General features: G+C 36.0%; 1 protein-coding gene across 18 annotated transcripts in view; it reads right to left on the bottom strand.

Annotated features, from left to right (window-relative positions):
• The window catches only part of rgs7a (regulator of G protein signaling 7a), a 99,928-nt gene that overhangs the window by 78,918 nt on the left and 862 nt on the right, over nt 1-20,148 (bottom strand). For 4 of the 18 annotated variants that reach the window (XM_021467141.3, XM_068214385.2, XM_073927179.1 and 1 more), the window contains exon 2: nt 16,209-16,331. In XM_021467141.3, coding sequence (XP_021322816.2) covers nt 16,209-16,286 — 78 coding nt within the window. In that variant the 5' untranslated portion in view covers nt 16,287-16,331. 18 annotated transcript variants of the gene reach the window in all.

Genomic DNA, 20,148 nt, shown 5'->3' with positions numbered 1-20,148 from the left:
TTAATAGTCAAAAACTATACTTCTACTATCTTTACAGTAAAATAAACATAGGTGTTAAAGAGACTCAAACTTGATAAACAAAATATTACAAAGCGTGTGCAATAGTAAAGGTAGATCAGCATCAGTAAGGTGTCAATATCTGAGCTTTCAAGTAAAAGAACCAGCCATCATTATTCAAATACATTTCCCAACATTACAAATTGTGAAGTTAAATGACTCCATTACCCCCTATGCTAAAAAAAATATTTCAATGCTAGTGGTTGGGATGCACAAGAAAAGAAACCAAAAAGCCACTATGGTGATATCCTTTTATATGCACAATCTCTTCACTGCTGCTATACAGCACTCATTTTCACATGTGTTGTTAATCTGACCTGAAGTGACAAGTGCAAGCGCGGGGTTTCCTTTGCCATTTTTAATGCGCTTTGAGCTCGCGCTCCCCTGGCATCGCTTGTAACAAGGTGACCAATAACCGTTTTCTCAAATCATTGCTGCAGCTCTGATGCAAATTTATGAAAAAAAGTAAAAAGCACTACAGTGTTTGGATGCGCTGAGATAATTGGTCTACCATTATTACTGAATTGTGTATATTCTAAACAAAGTGTGAAGCTGATTGTTTAGTTTTACTTAAACAAATCCTGCTGCGCTCGCAGCATTCAAAAAAGTTTCAATTTTTTTTTTAACTAGATGGGCCTGGAAAATGCGTCACAAAATGACAGATTTGCACCCTAAGCTTATTAGCATTCCTTTAAAGGCATATGCTCAGCAGCCACATTTTAATAAAACTATAGCGCTTAATGCCGAAACTACATACCGAACTCTTTTTTTTTTGACAATGACCATGGTGTTTGGTAAATAAATACCGATACCGATTTTATCACCCACCCCTAGTTTACTTGCCTCACAGCAAGAAGGTCCCTGGTTCAAGTCCTGGCTGGGCCATGTTGCATTAAAGGTGAATTAAATAAACTAAATTGTCGATAGTATATGCGCAAATGTGTGTGTGAACGAGTGTGTATGGGTGTTTCCAATATTTGATTGCAGCTGGAAAGGCATCCGCTGCGTAAAACATTTGACAGAATAGTTGGCAGTTCATTCCGCTGTGGCGACCTCTGAAATCAAGCCGAAGGAAGGAAATGAATAAAATATGATTTCATCTTCTAAATATGAAATCATAATTACTTCTCTCTGTGATTGGTCGGTTTGGTAGTGCTGACATATGTGGGCGGAGGTGAGAGCCGCGCGAGCGTGATGCAGCAAGTGTTTACAAGTGTGGAGTCTCGTAAAGGAGTTCCGGATGGAGACTGCTGTTTTGTGTTTACCTTATGAATAAAGTTGTTGCACATTGGCCGGTTCCCACCTCAAAATGAGCGAAATTGAGCCACTTTTACATTAAGGAAGCATTCATAAAAAACAAAACACCACCGAAGGAACTCGACACAGAGAAACATAAACACCTACTGCAAGCTAGCGTTTCGGAAGCGTATTGCAAAGCAACAGAAAAAGCATGCAGAAGTATAAATGCACGGCTACGCGCAAGGCGGTGGGTCACGCCGATCACTTGACGCAGAAGTATAAACCAGGCTTTAGTCTAACCTAACAATAACAATCTATATTCTATGCAGACAGATGAAGTCACAAACTGCTGTTATACTTAAGAAAAATGTTCTTTTTAAATCCCTTAGTACCACAATGGAAGCACACGGCGGTAATAGACATTTTGAAGTGTCACCCACTGTATTAAAAAAATAACTGCACTGCATTACATAAACTGTGAAATGCAATAGTACTTAGTCTTTACATGCTGTTCTTCTGTTGCTTTGATTACTTCTATTGCCAACATGTGTACATTGCTTTGTATTAAAAGCATCTGTCAAACAATTAAAACTAGATGTAAATGCATAAATAATGCATTATTTTTGAGTACCTGGGCGCAGAAATGAACCTCTTAAGGGCATCAAACAAACACACACACCATTACAAAAAGCATCAACAAATCCATAAAGCAATCAAAAGAGCATCAGACATTAAGTGTGCTAATTACATAAGCTGGCACATCCGCTTACGTGTCACTCACCCAACATGCTTCTAAATCTAAAAATGCATCCAAGAGGCAATTCCTCATTCCCCACTAAAACCCCTTGCCATCAGCACATATGCTCCCGCTCTGGAAACCTCAGTGACGTAACAGCCGGAAGACAGAAGAGCGTTCAGATGAGTCATATAATAGTCTAGCACCGATGGCAATCCACTCAGGGTCACGGACCACCAATGAAGGATGTGCATTCCTCAAATCGAGAAGAGAGGATTAGAAAAGACAAGCCATTCAACACTCGATTGAGTCAAGCCTACTGAGAGAAAAAAACGGAGCTGTTTCTGTGCAGCGTTTGGCCGAGATACTGTAGTCACTCAGCGTAGGGTGATGAAAAAAAAAACAGCCATGCTGGTCTGGATATGAATTATGCATGAGAAGCAGGCAGAAGTGGAGATGGTCATGTTGGAACAGATTGGTGTCTCCATCAGCGAAAAGAGATTTTTTAGATGCACCAGCAGCAGTTTGTGTGACTGAGCATTTCCAACACAGTGTGGTGGCTGGAAATTTGAAAGCGCTTTCAGGAGAGAACCGCATTTGCGGAGATTCTTTTAAATGCGAGAAATTTATGCTGCCCTCGAGCTATAAACAAAAGCTCAAGAGCCGTAGGAGCTCTGGAGGATGTATGCATGCGTTTGTATTTACATTTATGACCCTATGCATTTGCCTGGGTGTGAGACTATGCATTTCAGTGTCGAGGAGGGCTTGTCAGCTGTTCTGTCCTTGAAAAATAAAGAAAAAAATAGCTAATTTAGATGTTCGGAGCAGTACTGACAGCTATTGTATCCTCAAACAATTCTGAATAGACTCTGTACTTCAGACATTGCTTGTTCCTTGAGCATTTTAGACAATATAAATGTTGTTGTGATTTTAGAAATGTCATTGCTAATGAGTAACATGTAAAAAAGTAGTAAAATGTAAATGTGCATTGTGTAATTAAACCTAATAGTCAATCTGTTGTGGAAAAAAAATATATTTATGTGGTAACAACTAAGTTATCTGTTTTATTCAAGTCAAGATATTATGTAACTGTCTCAACTGCAAGACAGAAATGGGTAACCTTAACCACTGTTTGTGGTTTTGTAACAAAATAAAGAGGTTCTGGTTGGGGGTTTCTGAAGAAGTGAGTAAAGTTTTGGGTGTTTCTGTAGGTCAAGATCCAGCATCCTATCTGTTAGTAATGTCCCCTCCTGTAACATCTGATAAGTACATAATTAAGCTTTTCAATTTTATTATTTTTAATGCAAGAAAATGTATACTTTTACACTGGATCTCAGATAAGACTCTGTTAGGATATGGCCCCGAACTATTCTTGAATATGTGTCGTTAGATTATCTGACCTGTATTGTACATGATAAAAGTTTTTCTTAAAATTTGGGAACCTTTCCTGGCATATGTTGATTTTGATATTACTCCTATCCTGATAAGAGGATTTATTTAAGAAAGTCATTGTTGATTTTTTGAAGGTTTTACACTTATTATTAATACTTCAACAGACCCTTTTCACATTTTCCGGTTTCTCAGTAGCGGATGTCGTCATAGTTGGGAAAACCTATAGCACAGTGAACGAGAAAATACAACAAATACTTTTTTTTTTTACAATCTTATTTGCTCAAATAATAATAATAAAAACTCCATGATGACGTTATAAAGACTTTCATAAAAATAAAAAGAAATAGTGTAAAACTGATAACGGCAGCCAGAGAAGAGCATAACGTCAAATTTACTATCTGCCCCATAGACACTTCATTAAAAATGCTTCGCACAAGCTTTAATTCGTTTTTTGTAATTTGAGGCAAAGATGATATAATACATTCGTAAATAAATACATAATAATGTTGTATGATTTTTTTTTATCTAAATCTTAAAAACTCTCAAGGATTTATGATGCTTATGACCGTTAAACGCCTCATAACAGGTTTGTGAAAAGGGTCCATTCTATTAATTTTCCAGACCTACTGAACTCCCATGCATGTACATGTGCACCTGTAAGCTTTATTTGTGTATGTGAGCTAAACTGTAACTTTTTGAATCTTCATGACTTGTTTTTTTATTTATATATATATATATATAATCAATTTAAAAGCAAAAGTGATGGGGTTGATAAGATTTGTTTAAGGTTAGTAGCCATTGGTAATATATTTACAGTAACTAACATTTTTTAAACAATTTAATAAACATGAAAAAAAATATAGGGGCTGCATGGTGGTGCAGTGGGTAGCAATTTCGCATCACAGCAAGAAGGTCGCTGGTTCGAGCTACGGCTGGGTCAGTTGGTGTTTCTGTGTGGAGTTTGCATTTTCTCCCTCTGTTGGCGTGGGTTTTCTCCGTATGCTCCGATTTCCCCCACAAGTCCAAAGACATGTGGTATAGGTGAATTAGGTAGGCTAAATTATCCGTAATGTACAGTATGAGTGTAAATGAGTGTGTGTGGATGTTTCTCAGTGATGGGTTGCAGCTGGAAGGGCATCCGCTGTGTAAAACATATGCTGGATAAGTTGGCGGTTCATTCTGTTGTGGCGACCCCAGATTAATAAAGGGACTAAGCCGAAAAGAAAATGAATGTATGAATAAAAAAATGTACACACATGTACACAGACTAAAAATACACATATACAAGCTTAATTTATATCAGTTAGTGGATAGGAAAATTTTTCTTTTTTATTTTGTTTTTTAATCTGAGTATTACAACATTTTTTACAAAATAAAACACTTTAAAAACTACTAAATGAAGAGATACTAAAATGTCATTGCCAAGGACGCCATGATACATTTTTTCTTTTCTTTAAATCTTTGATGAATAGCAACTTTAAAAGAACAGCTGAAACTAAAATGAGTTATAACACCAGGAAATTGTTCCCTGCCACATTTCATGAATTTTAATGCTTTCTTCTTTTATCATTTCTTTCAAAAAATATTCTGAACCTAAAATCTGACCTACAGTGTACACCATAAAATAATATTTATTAATAAATTCATTTTCCTTCGGTTTAGTTCCTTATTTATCAGGGGTCACCACAGTGGAATGATCCGCCAACTATTACAGCACATGTTTTATGCAGTAGATGCCTTTCCAGCCACAACCCACTGCTGGGAAACAGCATATACTCTCGCATTCACAAACACACTCATACTACGGCCAATTTTGCTTACCCAATTCACCTATGGCGCGTGTCTTTGGACTGTGAGGAAAACTGGAGCACGTGGAGGAAACCCACGCGAGCACGGGAAGAACATGCAAACTCCACACAGAAATAACAACTGGACTCGAACCAGCAACCTTCTTGCTTTACAATGTTTGCAAAGTTTAATGTGAAAAGTAATAACTGTATGCACATGTAAAAAATAATTTAAATGTCTATTTAAATGTCTGTAATGTCTATTTTCAGTTTTTTGTAATCTGCACAATCTGTTGGTCAACAAAGCCAGCGTTATTCAGTTTCCACACTTTAGCAGTACAGTCAGGCTGTACACAATGAAAACAGCAGCTTTGCCAGTAGAAGCGTGTGGTTGAGAAGCTGAAGGCAGTACATCAGGGATATGTGACTCATCTAATTCTCCAACACCTCTGGACTCATGTAACAGAATCGAGGTACACTTCCTGATTTAGTATTCGGTCTTCCCCCTCTCTGACTTTATATCCATCTCTTTCACAACCTGCCTGTCTTCCTCACAGTAAGATCCGAGCAGTAGAGCTCAAAAATGTACAGATCTATACTACAACACACCAAGGGAGGTAAAACAGCCATCGTCTACACAGTAGGATCTTTATTTCATTAAGCCATCATGTTGGATGTTAGCAAAGAGGTGTTTGGAGATGTGCGAGAGCAAAACTTTAAGTCTAAGTGCATAAATTAGAGAGTGTCAATGTTTCTTCCCTCAAGTTTGCAGTGCTAATTCTTTCATCAATTTACATATAAATCGTAAAGTATTACAGGTTTAGAAAGAACCCCCTCAAAGGCTCGGTTTTAAGTCCAGTGACATTTACTACTATAATGCTGATGGCTCATGCTGTGCATTGCACTGCAAACTATTTTAATAGTATTCATATTTAAAATGTGATCTGAATAACTTAAAGTCACTTTACAGGCATCTTACCAGATAATATGCTACACTTCAGACCAAATGTAGATGACTCATGAGAATTTACCATCATCCAAAGAACTATTCAAGTAGATTTAAAAGTCATTGAGTTTTGGTTTAACCGCATGTACACAACAGCAGCTGATTATTTTCCCATGATTGCAAGTGCCCACTCTTTTCACACAGGATGCACTTAATGATTTAACATTTCCAGGCCAATTTTACACCAAATTGTCATTATTTTTCTCAGTTTTCTTTGGTAATGCAGACTTATGGGTAGGCACCCAAGCCTGGAAGTTTCATCTGTTCATACTGAATTGGAACAAATGTATGCACCACTTCTGCCGTAACACTTATACCATATCCTATCTTCTCAATTGTTCATATTCAATTAACAATTTTTATGCATGTAATTTATTCATTTACTGTTATTTTAATTGTTTGTGTTTATTTACACAAGTGTACTACTTTTATCATGTCATGTTTTACTCTTTTTATGGACCGCATAGCAAAAAGGGACCATTACTGATAGATAAATAAATAATAAGCAAATACTCTACATCACACACACACACACACACACACACACACAAGCAAAATTGATAAATATTTAGAATATATATAAATAATATATAGTTGAAGTCAGAATTATTAGCCTTCCTTTTACATTTTAATTCTTATATTTTTCCCCAAGTTCTGTTTTTTTTTCAATACATTTCTAAACATAATAGTTTTTATAACTAATTTCTAATTATTTATTTTATCTTTGCCATGATGACAGTACATATTTTACTAGATATTTTTCAAGATACTAGTATTCAGCAAAAAGTGCAAAAAAATGCTTAAGGGGGGATAATAATATTCACCCTAAAATGGCTTGAAAAAACTGCTTTCATTTCAGCCAAAATAATAAAAAAAGACTTTTTTCAGAAGAAAAAATATCAGACATACTGTGAAAATTACCATGCTACATCAAATATCACTTAAGAAATAATAATTTAAAAAATAATAAATATTTCACAGCAGGGCTAATAATTTTGCCTGTAAACTGTAAATATGCTCACCGGCCACTTTATTAGGTACACCTTACTAGTACTGGGTTGGACCCCTTTTTGCCTTCAGAACTGCCTTAATCCTTCATGGCATAGATTCAACAAGGTACTGCAAATATTCCTCAGAGATTTTAGTCCATATTGACATGATAGCATCACGCAATTGATGCATATTTGTCGGCTGCACATCCATGATGCAAGATATCCCATTCCACCACATCCCAAAGGTGCTCTATTGGATTGAGTTCTGGTGATTGTGTGGGCCATTTGAGTACAGTGAACTCATTGTCATGTTCAAGAAACCAGTCTGAGATGATTATTGTTTTATGACATGGCACGTTATCCTGCTGGATGTAGCCATCAGAAGATGGGTACACTGTGGTCATGAAGGGATGGACATGGTCAGCAACAATACTCAGGTATGGAGTTGACACGATACTCAATGAACCCAAAGTTTGCCAAGGAAACATCCCCCACACCATTACACCCCCAGCCTGAACTGTTGATACAAGGCAGGATGGATCCATGCTTTCTTGTTATTGATGCCAAATTCTGACCCTACCATCTGAATGTTGCAGCAGAAATCGAGACTCATCAGACCAGGCAACATTTTTCCAATCTTTTATTATCTAATTTAGGTGAGCCTGTGTGAATTGTAGCCTCAGTTTCCTGTTCTTAGCTGTCAGGAGTGGCACCCGGTGTGGTCTTCTGTTGCTGTAGCCCATCCGCCGCAAGGTTGAACGTGTTTTGCATTCAGAGATGCTCTTCTACATATCTCAGTTGTAACGAGTGGTTATTTGAGTTACTGTTGGCTTTTTATCAGCTCAAGCTAGTCTGGCTATTCTCCTCTGACCTCAGCCATCAACAAGGCATTTGCGCCCACAGAACTGTCACTCACTGGATATTTTCTCTTTTTCAGGCCATTCTCTTTAAACCCTAGAGATGGTTGTGCGTGAAAATGCTGGTAGATCAGCAGTTTCTGAAATACTCAGACCAGCCCATCTGGCACCAACAACCATGCTACATTCAAAGTCACTTCAATCACCTTTCTTCCCCATTCTAATGCTCGGTTTGAACTGCAGCAGATCGTCTTGACCATGTTTACATACCTAAATGCATTGAGTTGCTGCCATATAATTGGCTGATAAAAATTTGTGTTAACGAGCAGTTGGAAAGGTGTACCTAATAAACTGACCGGTGAGAATATGTGTAATATATAAATATATATTTTTTATGATTATTTCACATTCTGTTTTAAATTGAATATAGCCATTTTATAATCCATTTATGGTTGTTATGATGTTCAGGAAAAGTGATCTGCTCTTCCTAAGGTTCTTCATAAACCTATTCAGCTCTTTAAGATCAGTTAGAAAAGCTTTTGATAAGCAGCTGGCCAGTAGTTATTAGTTGTGAATTGGGAGAGTTAATGTGTTGTGATGTGAAGGGAAGAGCCACAGTATCTCTGACTGCAGAGCACCGCCACAGCACAGCACCTAAAAGGAGTGAAGCGGCATGAAGGAAATGTGAAAATCAACTGAAGGGTGAAAAAAAAAATGAACTGAGAAAAGGAAGAAGAAAAAGTCAGGAGAATACCGGAGCCTCTGATAGATGAGTGATTCACTTTCTGCAAACTATATCTGACTGTCATGTTCTGACAACATATTTCAGTCGCACCTGAGGGAACAGAGTGAAATTGAACATGCTCAGAAGAGACAGCAAGGCAAGCTGATCCAGGACAGAGGAAACGCGAGTCATGATTAAACTGGAGTTTGGGTTGCAAAGTCACTAGGTTAAGTCAAGGTTTAGCTGGTTGGCATGTTAGCCCCTGCAGTGACTAGAACGCAATTTACTCTTTTTTTATTTATTTATATATATTTTTTTTTATTAATGCATAAAGAACAACATTTAGAACAATACAAAAAGAGTCAAAATGTCAGGGGTGTACACAACAAAACATATATAAGACAATGTGTAAGTACACATACTAACAGAGAAAGGCCGTGTGAGATTACAAGATAGAATGCAATTCACTCGCGAAATATACTAAATTCCTAGTTTGATAAGTGTCATTATCACCACCTGTTGGTTCGGCATGCCCATAACATATATAACAGGGGTTTTGCGTTTTCTTGTGGACAGAGATTTTTTTATTTAAACGAAAGCTGGAAAAATTCTGTTTATAAAAACACCTTGAGAAAGATGCCTTTGATGACTGGAGTACTAAAAATATCAGGTCTGCAACCTGAGGTGAGCTATTATCTGTGATTTAGATCTTTTTGATTACAGACTTGCAAATATGAGTACAGAATAACTCTGTGTACAATATCCTTCTGTAAGTTAAACAGTCAGTAGTGTAGCGCCATAGATCTAATCCACTAGATATCGCATACGGACCCTGAGCATGCGTCAATAGCTCTGTCACATTTGTACAGTGCTCTCAGGAAAAATGTCAATGAACTGCACAAGTCAACATACCTGCCAACACTTACGTTTTTCCTGGGAGTCTCTCGTATTTCAGACCCATCTCCCGTTTGTTCTGTCTCCTGGAAAACTCCCGTATTTTTATGTTGGCAGGTATGCTAGTCAAGATAAAGCCAATGTGAAGATGCTGGACTTAAGCACTGTGGTCGTTTTTTGCGTTTTTGTATGTTACAAACATTTGTGCTGAGCAAGTATTGATAATAATACAGTCACTTACTGCACTGACCATAGGGCAAAGTAGCATCCACTAGCTAAGTGAATGAGTAGTTCACAAACAAATCGCTTCCTCCGTTAGAATGAGTTAGAATGAGAAGTGAACGCGGGAGAGGGGGTGTGTTTCAGGACATAGATTAGATCAAAGTTAACAGGGAGGTAGGATTATACATTTCCATTCACACAAACACATGCTCTTTTACAGGATGCCCGTGTTATCACTTATCCATCCATGTAGAAAAGTCATGTAAAATTATTATTTTCGTAATTTAAAAAAATGTTTGCTTACTAAACACCGGGAAAATTCATGATCATATATCTCTGGCTCTGGATGGCCAGTCCTTCACTGCACCTTGGTTCCACATTCATTTTAAAAGGAGCGCTACCCTGTACTAAAATTGCAGCTCTATTGACACATTCCTTCCAATAGACAACAATAGCGTAGGCGACATCTAATGTAAATATCTATGGTGTAGCGCTACAGCCTCTGGCGACTAACAGCCTCCGCCAGGTCCTAGTGTCCCCTCAGTAACACGACGATTCACAAGCTAGGAAAATGAAAGAAAAATACCCAAATAACATGTAGATATGTCACAAAATATTTAGTCTTGTTTGATTTATTGGTTAGAATATATGAAATATATGAAAAAAGAATTGATTATTAACACATGAGAAAATGTATTTAAGGGTTGGTATTAGAGCTGCACAATATATCATTTTAGCATAGATATCACGGTGTGGGCAGGAGTTACAGAATTGTAATTTATCACTGTATTTATACGGAATTTACACTATTTAAGAAAAAAATAGTAATTAGTTTCTTGTTTTTAGTCCAGATATCTACTTTTCAAGGCAAATAAAAACAAGATTATTTTGCTTACTCCACTGGCAGATAATTTTGCTTGTTTAAGGAAAACTCCGAAATGTGAATTATTACTTCACATGTTGAAAACAAAATATTTTTACTTGCTCTAAGAATCTTTTGATATTTGAACTAGAAACAAAACAAAGCAAAATATTTTTTGCATTGTGATAAAATTTCTGTACGTGAATACTGTTAGACTCCCCAGAAAACAAATCAGTGCTTCTTGTGAAACTATTCATGTTGCGATATTTATCGCAGAAAAATAAAACATTGCAATGTCAGATTTTTTCAATATCGTGCAGCACTAGTTGGTGTGTTATACTAATAAAAACTATAAAATCTTAGTTCTAGGATCAAAGATCAATTGGAGGTATAAAATCTAAAGTGTGATGTTAATTTATTGCAAGAAGCTAACACTTAAGGGAATACAAATCTCAAATACGACTCTTTTAATTAATCTGTAAAATAACCCTTCTCAAAAACACACAAACAAAAAAAAGATATTGGCATCAGCTCAGTTAAAAAGAAATTGATAAATATAAGCACAAATCCAATACTGTGCATCCCTAATATGTTTAACAAGTCTTCATAAAAGGAAAATAATTATTTAATAAATAGGAAAAAAAGTATTTCAGCTTATTTATGTAACCATTTTTGTTGGTTTTCTGAAATAACTACCTATTTATATAAATACATCATGAAATATATCATTGCCATGAAATCAAGTGACTCATGCCATGAAATAGATAATTAGTCATACCGCCCCCATCCATAATCTCAATTCATTTAAAATTGCTTATTTTTTTTCCATATTTTTGCCTACTGTAACACTTATACAGTGGTAATATACAGTGCTATATTATTTTAACTTTTGACAATTATTTCTGAAACATGCATGTTTAGTCATTAAATGCAAAATGCACAGATATGTTTATAAAAAGCTATTCACTTTCACAGCACAACTAAATGTAAATTCATTCATTCATTTTCTTTTCGGCTTAGTCCCTTTTTTTATCCGGGGTCGCCACAGTGGAATGAACCACCAACTTATCCAGCATATGTTTTACGCCGCGGCTGCCCCTCCAGCTGCAATCCATCACTGAGAAACGTCCATACACACTCATACACTATAGACCCTTTAGCTTACCAAATTCACCGGTATTGCATATCTTTGGACTGTGGGGGAACCTGGAGCACCCAGATGAAACCCACGCGAACACGGGGAGAACATGCAAACTCCACACAGACATGCCAACTGACTCAGATGAGGCTCGAACCAGCGACCTTCTTGCTGTGAGGCGACAGCACTACCTACTGCACCACCACATCGCCCCCTAAATGTAAATAAATAACAATAAATATGACATATGCAGAATTTTTAATTAATATGTAATTTTGTGGTGTCAATAACTGTAAACGTTGACTCAGTGGTTACTGTCGCCTCACAGCAAGAAGCTCACTGGTTCCAGTCCCAGCTGGGCCAGTGGTGTTTCTGTGTGGAGTTGTAATGTTCTCCCTGTGTTGGCATGGGTTTCCTCCGGGTGCTTCGGTTTCCCCCATAATCCAAAAACATTCATCACATGGCCATTGTGTATATGTGTGTGTGAATAATATTGTGTATGGGTGTTTCCCAGTAATAGGTTGCAGCTGGAAGGGCATTCGCTGCATAAAACATATACCAGAATATATGTCAGTTCATTCCGCTGTGGCAAATTCTGATAAATCAGAGACTAAGCTGAAGGAAAATGAATGAATGAATGCTGCAATGAGATATTCAATTCAATAAGATATTATTTATTTTATTTTTAGATACTAATCTTTTGTTAGTATGGTATTCTTTGTACTTTTCTTTGTCTTGGCTTCGGGAATTAACAGCTACACTCTTCCAAGTGTTTCTTTTTTATTAAAAAATAAGTAAGGTAAGGTGGTGCAGTGGGTAGCACGATCGCCTCACAGCAAGAAGGTCACTGGATCAAGCATCAGCTGGGCCAGATGGCGTTTCTATGTGGAGTTTGCATGTTCTCCCTGTGTTCGCATGGGTTTCCTTTGGGTGCTCCGGTTTCCCCCACGAGTGCAATAGGTGAATCGAATAAGCTAAACTGTCCATAGTGTTTGTGTGATAAGAGTGTATGGGTGTTTCCCAGTGAGTCACAGTTGAAAGGGCATCCGGGTTTCCATTCTGCTGTGGCGACCGCTGATTAATGGCTTAGGGACTAAGCCGAAAAAAAAATGAATGAATGAAGGAATAGATTATATTCATTGTTGGAACACCATTTGATTCATTTGCTTGTAATGTATTGACTACCTGGTTGAATTTATTTTCATAGCCCTTAAAATAAACTCTGTTTCATTAGACAACATTGGGTGCTGTGTAAAAAATAAAAATAAAAATAAAAGATGTAAAACTCAATATAAAATTGAAGAAAATATTGAGACACATAACATATGCAATCTGGCCAAAGCACAAACAAATATGACTTTTTTTTTTGGCCATCTTGTCCTGCATTATTATCATGCCAGAGGAGCAGTGCAAGAAATGTATTATTTTTGGTCTATCGTTTCATCTCAGTCATCTTTTATTACATTTATGCCTGCACAGTATTGTGATTTTATTTTTCTGACATTTGCTATTGTGGAGGGAGGAGAACGTTTTGAAATGAAACAGCATTGAATCAGAATGAACGTAGACATAGCCTTGTGTGCAGTTTTACTTACATAGTAAACTTGTGTTTCTTTGCATGTGCACTAGAAAGAAACATTCACTGCACCTTTTCCCTACTACCAATAAAAATGCAGATGCACTCATTTACAGTAGAGTAGTGGATATCATTTATTCCCTCATCACCGTGTAAGTAGATCCTTGTTAACACTTACTGTAAAAAACAAATACATTGGGCTTTAGATATTCTTAATAAAACAGACTACTTGAGCTGTATTCATAAAAACACTTAAATCTCAGAAGCTACTGAGACTTTAACAAATGCCGATTAATCTGATACTGTATATCTCTAGACAAAAGCATCAGCGATGTATTATGAATGTTCAATGCACAGCCTATTCCTAAAATCAGCATAAAAAGCAGAATGATGAATTCATCACAGATACAGGATTCATCAACACAGCACATTTAAGCAGGCTCATAATTAATGACACTACAACTGACCATGATTGAAACTGTAATTTGCCACACAAGTCTTTAAATTATGTGATAATGGCTTCGTGAAAAATTCATGTTTCTTTTCTGAGTCTCCACAGGGCGAGCGGTAATATTAGCGGCTCTCGGCCACAATGACAGACTTTAGTTCCCAATCAGCAACACAAATGACTTCGACTCAAACAGTGATGAGCAAATTACCAAGCATCAGAAAGATGGAGAAGACAAAATGTTGAAAAAAGTTTGAGAGTCCACCTCTCCTCTGCAGAGTTTATTTCTATAGCCAATTACCTTAAGTGGAACTCATTATAAAAATAGCCAAAAGTAGTATCTACTCCCAACAAAAAGTGTGTATAAGTATCTACACCGCTTTACACAATAAAAGCACACTGTAATGCATTAAAATCAACAGCAAAATGAAGCTTGATTTCAACGGTTTAATTGTACAAGCAAATTTGTGTAACCTACTTGTTGTTTTACATATTTCTTAGCCAAATTGAATATATTAGATAAGATAGCCCCTTAAGATGAACCATCTCATTTTCAAGCGGTCCCTAAAAATACATAAATCAAACAGAGTACATCATGTCATCAAATACATACTGCTAACAAAACAAACAAACAAAAAAGCAGCACACTTCCCCTGAAACACTTCCCACAGTCTAAAGCCTAAGCAAACCGAAAAAAAAATCGAAAGTACAACTTGATATACAAATAAATAATACAAATTTAAACTGGAACAAAAATCAATAACATTTATTGTTGTTTCGAAAAAAGAAGATAAATTAGTCCTGAAAAAACTAAAAGGACTGAATGTCTTAATTGATCTAAAAGAAGAAGGAAGATTGTCCCAGTCAAAAGGATATTTGTATTAAAAAGATCTACAGGCATTTTCTATTATAATTTTTAGAACAAAAAAGTAATTCTGTTGCACATGTCGAAGAGAATATGAGGAGGTAAACGGAACAAAAATGCTTTAAATAAGAAAGGAAACTAAAAAAAAAAAACACATTTTAAAAGAAACAAATACCAATAATATTGTCCGCGGAACTTCCTTTAAAGCAAACCAAAAGATTCGTAAAATATGCAATGAGGAGTTTTATACCTTAAAACAAACCTGCATAGAGATTTGAAGACAGTATTTAAAGGTTTTAAATAAATAGCAATATATCAATATTATATTATTTTTTTTCTAACTTGAAAGGAAAAACAATTAATAGAGTGATAAAAAAACCTAAACACTGATATGACTTTTTAATTATAAAATCAATATGGGGTTTAAAGGACAGTTCAGTATCAAGCCAAAGATCTAGATATTTAAATGTGTCAACATTAGACAACTGTGACACATCATCAAATCGAATATCTATGGCTACCGAATGTAACCGTTGAGATTTTTTAAAGAACGCTTTACAGTAAATTTCTGTGAAAGTTTTGAAGGGCTACTTAAATCACAAATCCCTCTGTACATTTGAATCAAACTATCATAACAGTGTGATTTTAACAATTTCATTTTAAAACAAGATGTCACTAAATTGCAGTTTTTGCAAATATATTCTTCATATTAGGATCCAATGCTTTCTTATCTGGTGTTTTCGCACTGCTGTCATTTTTCTTGTGTTTATTTTGTTACTGAGGGGAAAGAACACAACAGATATTCACATATTCCTCTAAATAAATGTCCCTCTGAGCATTGTGGACAGCATATGAATGCTCGACATGAGTACAACACTGGTATTCCGACCTTCTTAATACTGACAATGAAAGAACAACATATAAAACTTTTGCCGTGAGTGTACAGTATATTTGGGACTGAACCAGACTCAGTCTCTCATCTCACATTTATGAGCACAAGCAATAAGTGTCATTAATGACAAGGGTTTCTGAATTGTCTTTATATCCAGTAGGCCCTTTAAATGGCCTTTCATTAAATTGATATGCTATTATTAGCTTCCCACTGTGACAATTTTCCCCTTCATAGCCACTTATGGGAAGTGTCATGGCAAAAGATCAATGTGTTGGCAGACACATTCTTCTTTATTTCTGGTTAATGTGTTTAATAGCTTTTGTAGCCAAGATCTAAACATTTGTATTCATACAGACACTGACTTTCCACAATAAATCTGACAACTTCCTTGGTGTCATCTACAATGCATCCATACATCTCCAAAATACATGCTTTCATTGAAAACGGTGTTAACTGTTCAGTAAGAAAGACAGTAACTTTTATGAAACAGCAATCCTGATAATTATACAGAGTAAACATACCTTTCTGTACACCAGCATGTTTGGTGAGTCGTCCGTCTCTCCATTGCTGTTTGGATGGAGGCTGTTGTTCTTTGCCATGGTTTAAAACCTCTGCAAAACAGCTACTCCAGTGGATATATACACCTGATGTGGAGAGAAAAATATAATATAAATGAAAAAATAAATAAATGGCACATTAGGTTGATTAAAACATCAAAACTTGCATGATGCTACAGCAAATGCTACAGCATTGCAGAGATGAAGATCAACTGCCTACGTCTTGGTGATAATATCAACCTGACTGTGTCTTTTCCCATTGCAACCATGATTAACATGGTGTTTTAGTAGAATCCAAAATGCACGAATATCGTATGGACTGCAATTATATTTGGCCGTCTTAACAGCTTTTGCCAGCTGCTGTTTGAGGATGTTCCTCTCAAGGTTAAAATGAAAACGATTATCAAGTAAACGCTGCAAATCTAATGACAGCGGATCACAGATCAGACACTTCTCAGGTTTGTAAGCTCTGTGGGACAGCCAATTAAATGCAAACACTGTTCCACCTCGTGCTGCATCCGTATGTCATGCATGCGAACGCTTTATGGTTTGTCAAAGCGAGATTCGCTTTCTTATCTCGCTACAAAGACAAGGGAGCATGAAGCTAATTTTCGCGTAACCCAACATGCAGACTTGCAGAGGCACCCGATGCTTTCAGAACCACAGACAGCTCCTCAGGCGGAACTGCAGCCCCTGCTCGAGTCCCCAGAAACCTGGCATCACCGATAAAATGCACAACACAAATCACAAAGCATCACTTCTCTTCACTTTTACCTCAAACACGCCCCGTCTCCTCCTGATGAATGAATCCGCGATCCAAGAGTGGATCAAGCTTGTGCAGTTCGTCAGCTATCAGACGTATCATTCATTGGAAATATTAGTGATCCTTTGCTTGATGCTGACGCGTTATCGCGCGCAGGGTTTCTGCTGAAGGACGGGGCACGCGCCAGCGACAAGGGCACGCGCATCCAACCTTGAACCAATCCTGGAGCCTATACAAAAGAGGAGGGAGTGCTTTTCTTTTCGGTATTTTTGTTTTTGTTTTATTATTCTAACGTTCTTTGAATAATAATAATTTAAATGCATAATAATATTTATTAATAATAATAATAATATTATTATTATTATTATTATTATTATTATTATTATTATTATTAAGTGACACTTTATTTTAAGCGTGTACTTTTTACAAGTTTCATGTACTTCCTATTTTAATTACGGTAAAGTATGCATAATTAAATGCAACTAACCACAAACCAAACCTTCATTGTAACCTAATAATTTAGTAAGTACATGGAATTAGTTAATATTACTCGGTAGTTAAATCAAAAGTCACACTTTAACAAAAACACCATATAATTGTGTAAGCTATTCTTATTCTCATTGCATTGTGCATGCTTCTTGGAACAATGACAGGGCTATATAAAGGCCAGGATGGCACTGACCCAATAAGATTGATGGCTGCTCACCCAATAAAATGATTTGACACTTTCTTGGGGAAAGAAGGATCCTGCATTGTACCCATGTGATGAATAAGCAGATAAGCACTTTTCTTCTAGTTGCCCACTTCTTTCCAATGGCAAATGGTATAAATGTAATAGCTGTCAATGACAAAAACAAGCAGAGAAACTGAGATTTAGCCTGCACTTTGGCTATTTTAATGTGAGGGTAAAATGCCTCTTAGATTTAGCTTCCTTGAATGAAGTTATCTTACACACTTGAAGTACCATAACACACACAATGCTGCAGGTGATATGCATAGTAGGCCACTGAATGTTCTTAAAATAATCCCATCTTACTTTGAGACTGGGTGAAATCATATTTCCTTAAGGGTGTTCTCTAAAACCAGTATTCATAAATTCATTCAAGAATCCATCTATTTTTCATCTCTATTCTCAGGACCGCTGCTGTACCTAGTTTAGCAATGCATAGCAATGTTCTTATTACAGCTACTTTGTTCTACATCGCTGCATTCATTACACAAACTGGCCACTTTCATACCATTTCAATTGCTTATTAATATAAATAGCTAATCAGCCAATCACACGATGGTATTTAAGCACATGGTCAAGACAATCCAGCAAAGCCAATCATCAGAATGGGACAAAAATGTGATTTCAGTGACGCAGTGAAGAAGCACTGGTATTTCAGAAAACAAAATCAGCAGATACTGAAATTTTCATGTACAGCATCTCTAAAGTTTACGGTGAATTTTTTTAAACAAAAATTTTCAGGAAGCAACAGTTATATGGCGAAAATGCATTGTTGATACTACAGGAAAAGGTTGAAGATGAAAAGAATGCAACAGTGACTCATATAGCCACTTATAAACTCAAGGTGTGAAGAAGAGCATCTTTTAATGCGGAACATGTCAAACATTGAAGCAGATGAGCTACAGCAGCAGAAAAGCAAACTGGTAACATTCTTGTCACCTTAAACCAGCAAATTTAGCCTACAAAATGCAGTCTCACCAAAATTCAGACAACAGAAGGTTTTAAAAATGTCTGTTGTGTGGTATAATAATTCTTGATTTTACCAACAACTGATAGTAGGGTCAGAATTTCCTGTTAACAACATGAAAGCATAGATCATTTGGCTGTGGAATATGAAAATATACAGTACATCAAATTAGCAAAATACAGTAATAGTTTTTCATCTTTTGGATGACCAATTAGGAATGTGCAACTTGAAAAACAGCCTGGTGAAAAAGTTGCAAGCTTGAAAGTACAATGTACATTTAGCATTTTATTTATTTATATTTTATGTAGGGCATGCAATAATTATTTTTTTAAAAAGTGTTTTTTTTTACAATAATAATAAATATAGGTTATTTGTAAAACCCTCACCAAACATTTTTGCATGTTTTGTATCTTCTTGCTTGTTTCGGTTTTGATCCCTTTTGCCTTCAGAACTGCCTTGATACTTTGTAGCACAGATTTAATAAGATACTGCAAGCAATTCATCAGTTTTTGGTCCATACTGACATGATTGCATCACACAGTTCCTCAGATTTGCTGGATTGATGTGAATCTCCTGTTGCACAACATCATGTATGATCTGAAATTTATTTAGAGTTTTTTAAAGTCATCATACAGTAATGTTCAATATACAAGCTATATTATATATAATATTTATTATATTTCTACATTCTTAATCAAACATTTGCCCAGATGTTGTACATAAAATGAGAACAATAATAATATATGAATGAGTACTACATAATCAAGTATATACTTTAAAATGTCAAAAAAATCTCCTTTCCATGTGGTCAATATTAACATAATTTTTTTGTGATAAACAGTTGAAGTCAGAATTATTAGCCCCCATTTGATTTATTTTTTTTTTTTTTTCAGTTTTTCAGTCAGATCTAAAGGAAAAATTGATCAAAACTGAAACAAGCAAGAAGAATAAACAAAAATGTTTGGTGAGTGTTTATAAATAACAGGGGCGTAGCAACCGGGGGGCTGGGGAGATACGCCCCCCTCACTTTTAGAGACAGACCATTTAGAAAAAGGTGTTTAATAATTATATGAACGTAATTTTTTTTAATCTCATTTAGCTGTCCTCCACTTTTAAAATGTCCGCTACACAACTGAAAAATTGCCTATATTATTGCCACTTTAAACGATATTTGATTCTCCTCACAGGGTTTCCGTAAGGGTCTTAAAATGTCTTAAATCCCAAAATCATAATAGGCCTTAAAAAGTCTTCAATTTACTGAAATATTGTGTTGTAGGTCATAAATCTTTTTTAAACAAGTCTGTTATTTTATTTTTTTCATGTGTTGCTACCCAATCTGACCAAAACCCATACAATCAGCAACAATCCATCTCGATAAAACTTTAAACTTTTTATTTTAAAAAAGTAATTATTAACTATTTATTATGATGGTTTAATTATTTTC

This window comes from Danio rerio, chromosome 17 (genome assembly GCF_049306965.1).
Source record: "Danio rerio strain Tuebingen ecotype United States chromosome 17, GRCz12tu, whole genome shotgun sequence".
NCBI lineage: Eukaryota > Metazoa > Chordata > Actinopteri > Cypriniformes > Danionidae > Danio > Danio rerio.
Note: the sequence above shows the minus strand (reverse complement) of the source record. Positions and strands in the feature narration are given on the sequence as shown.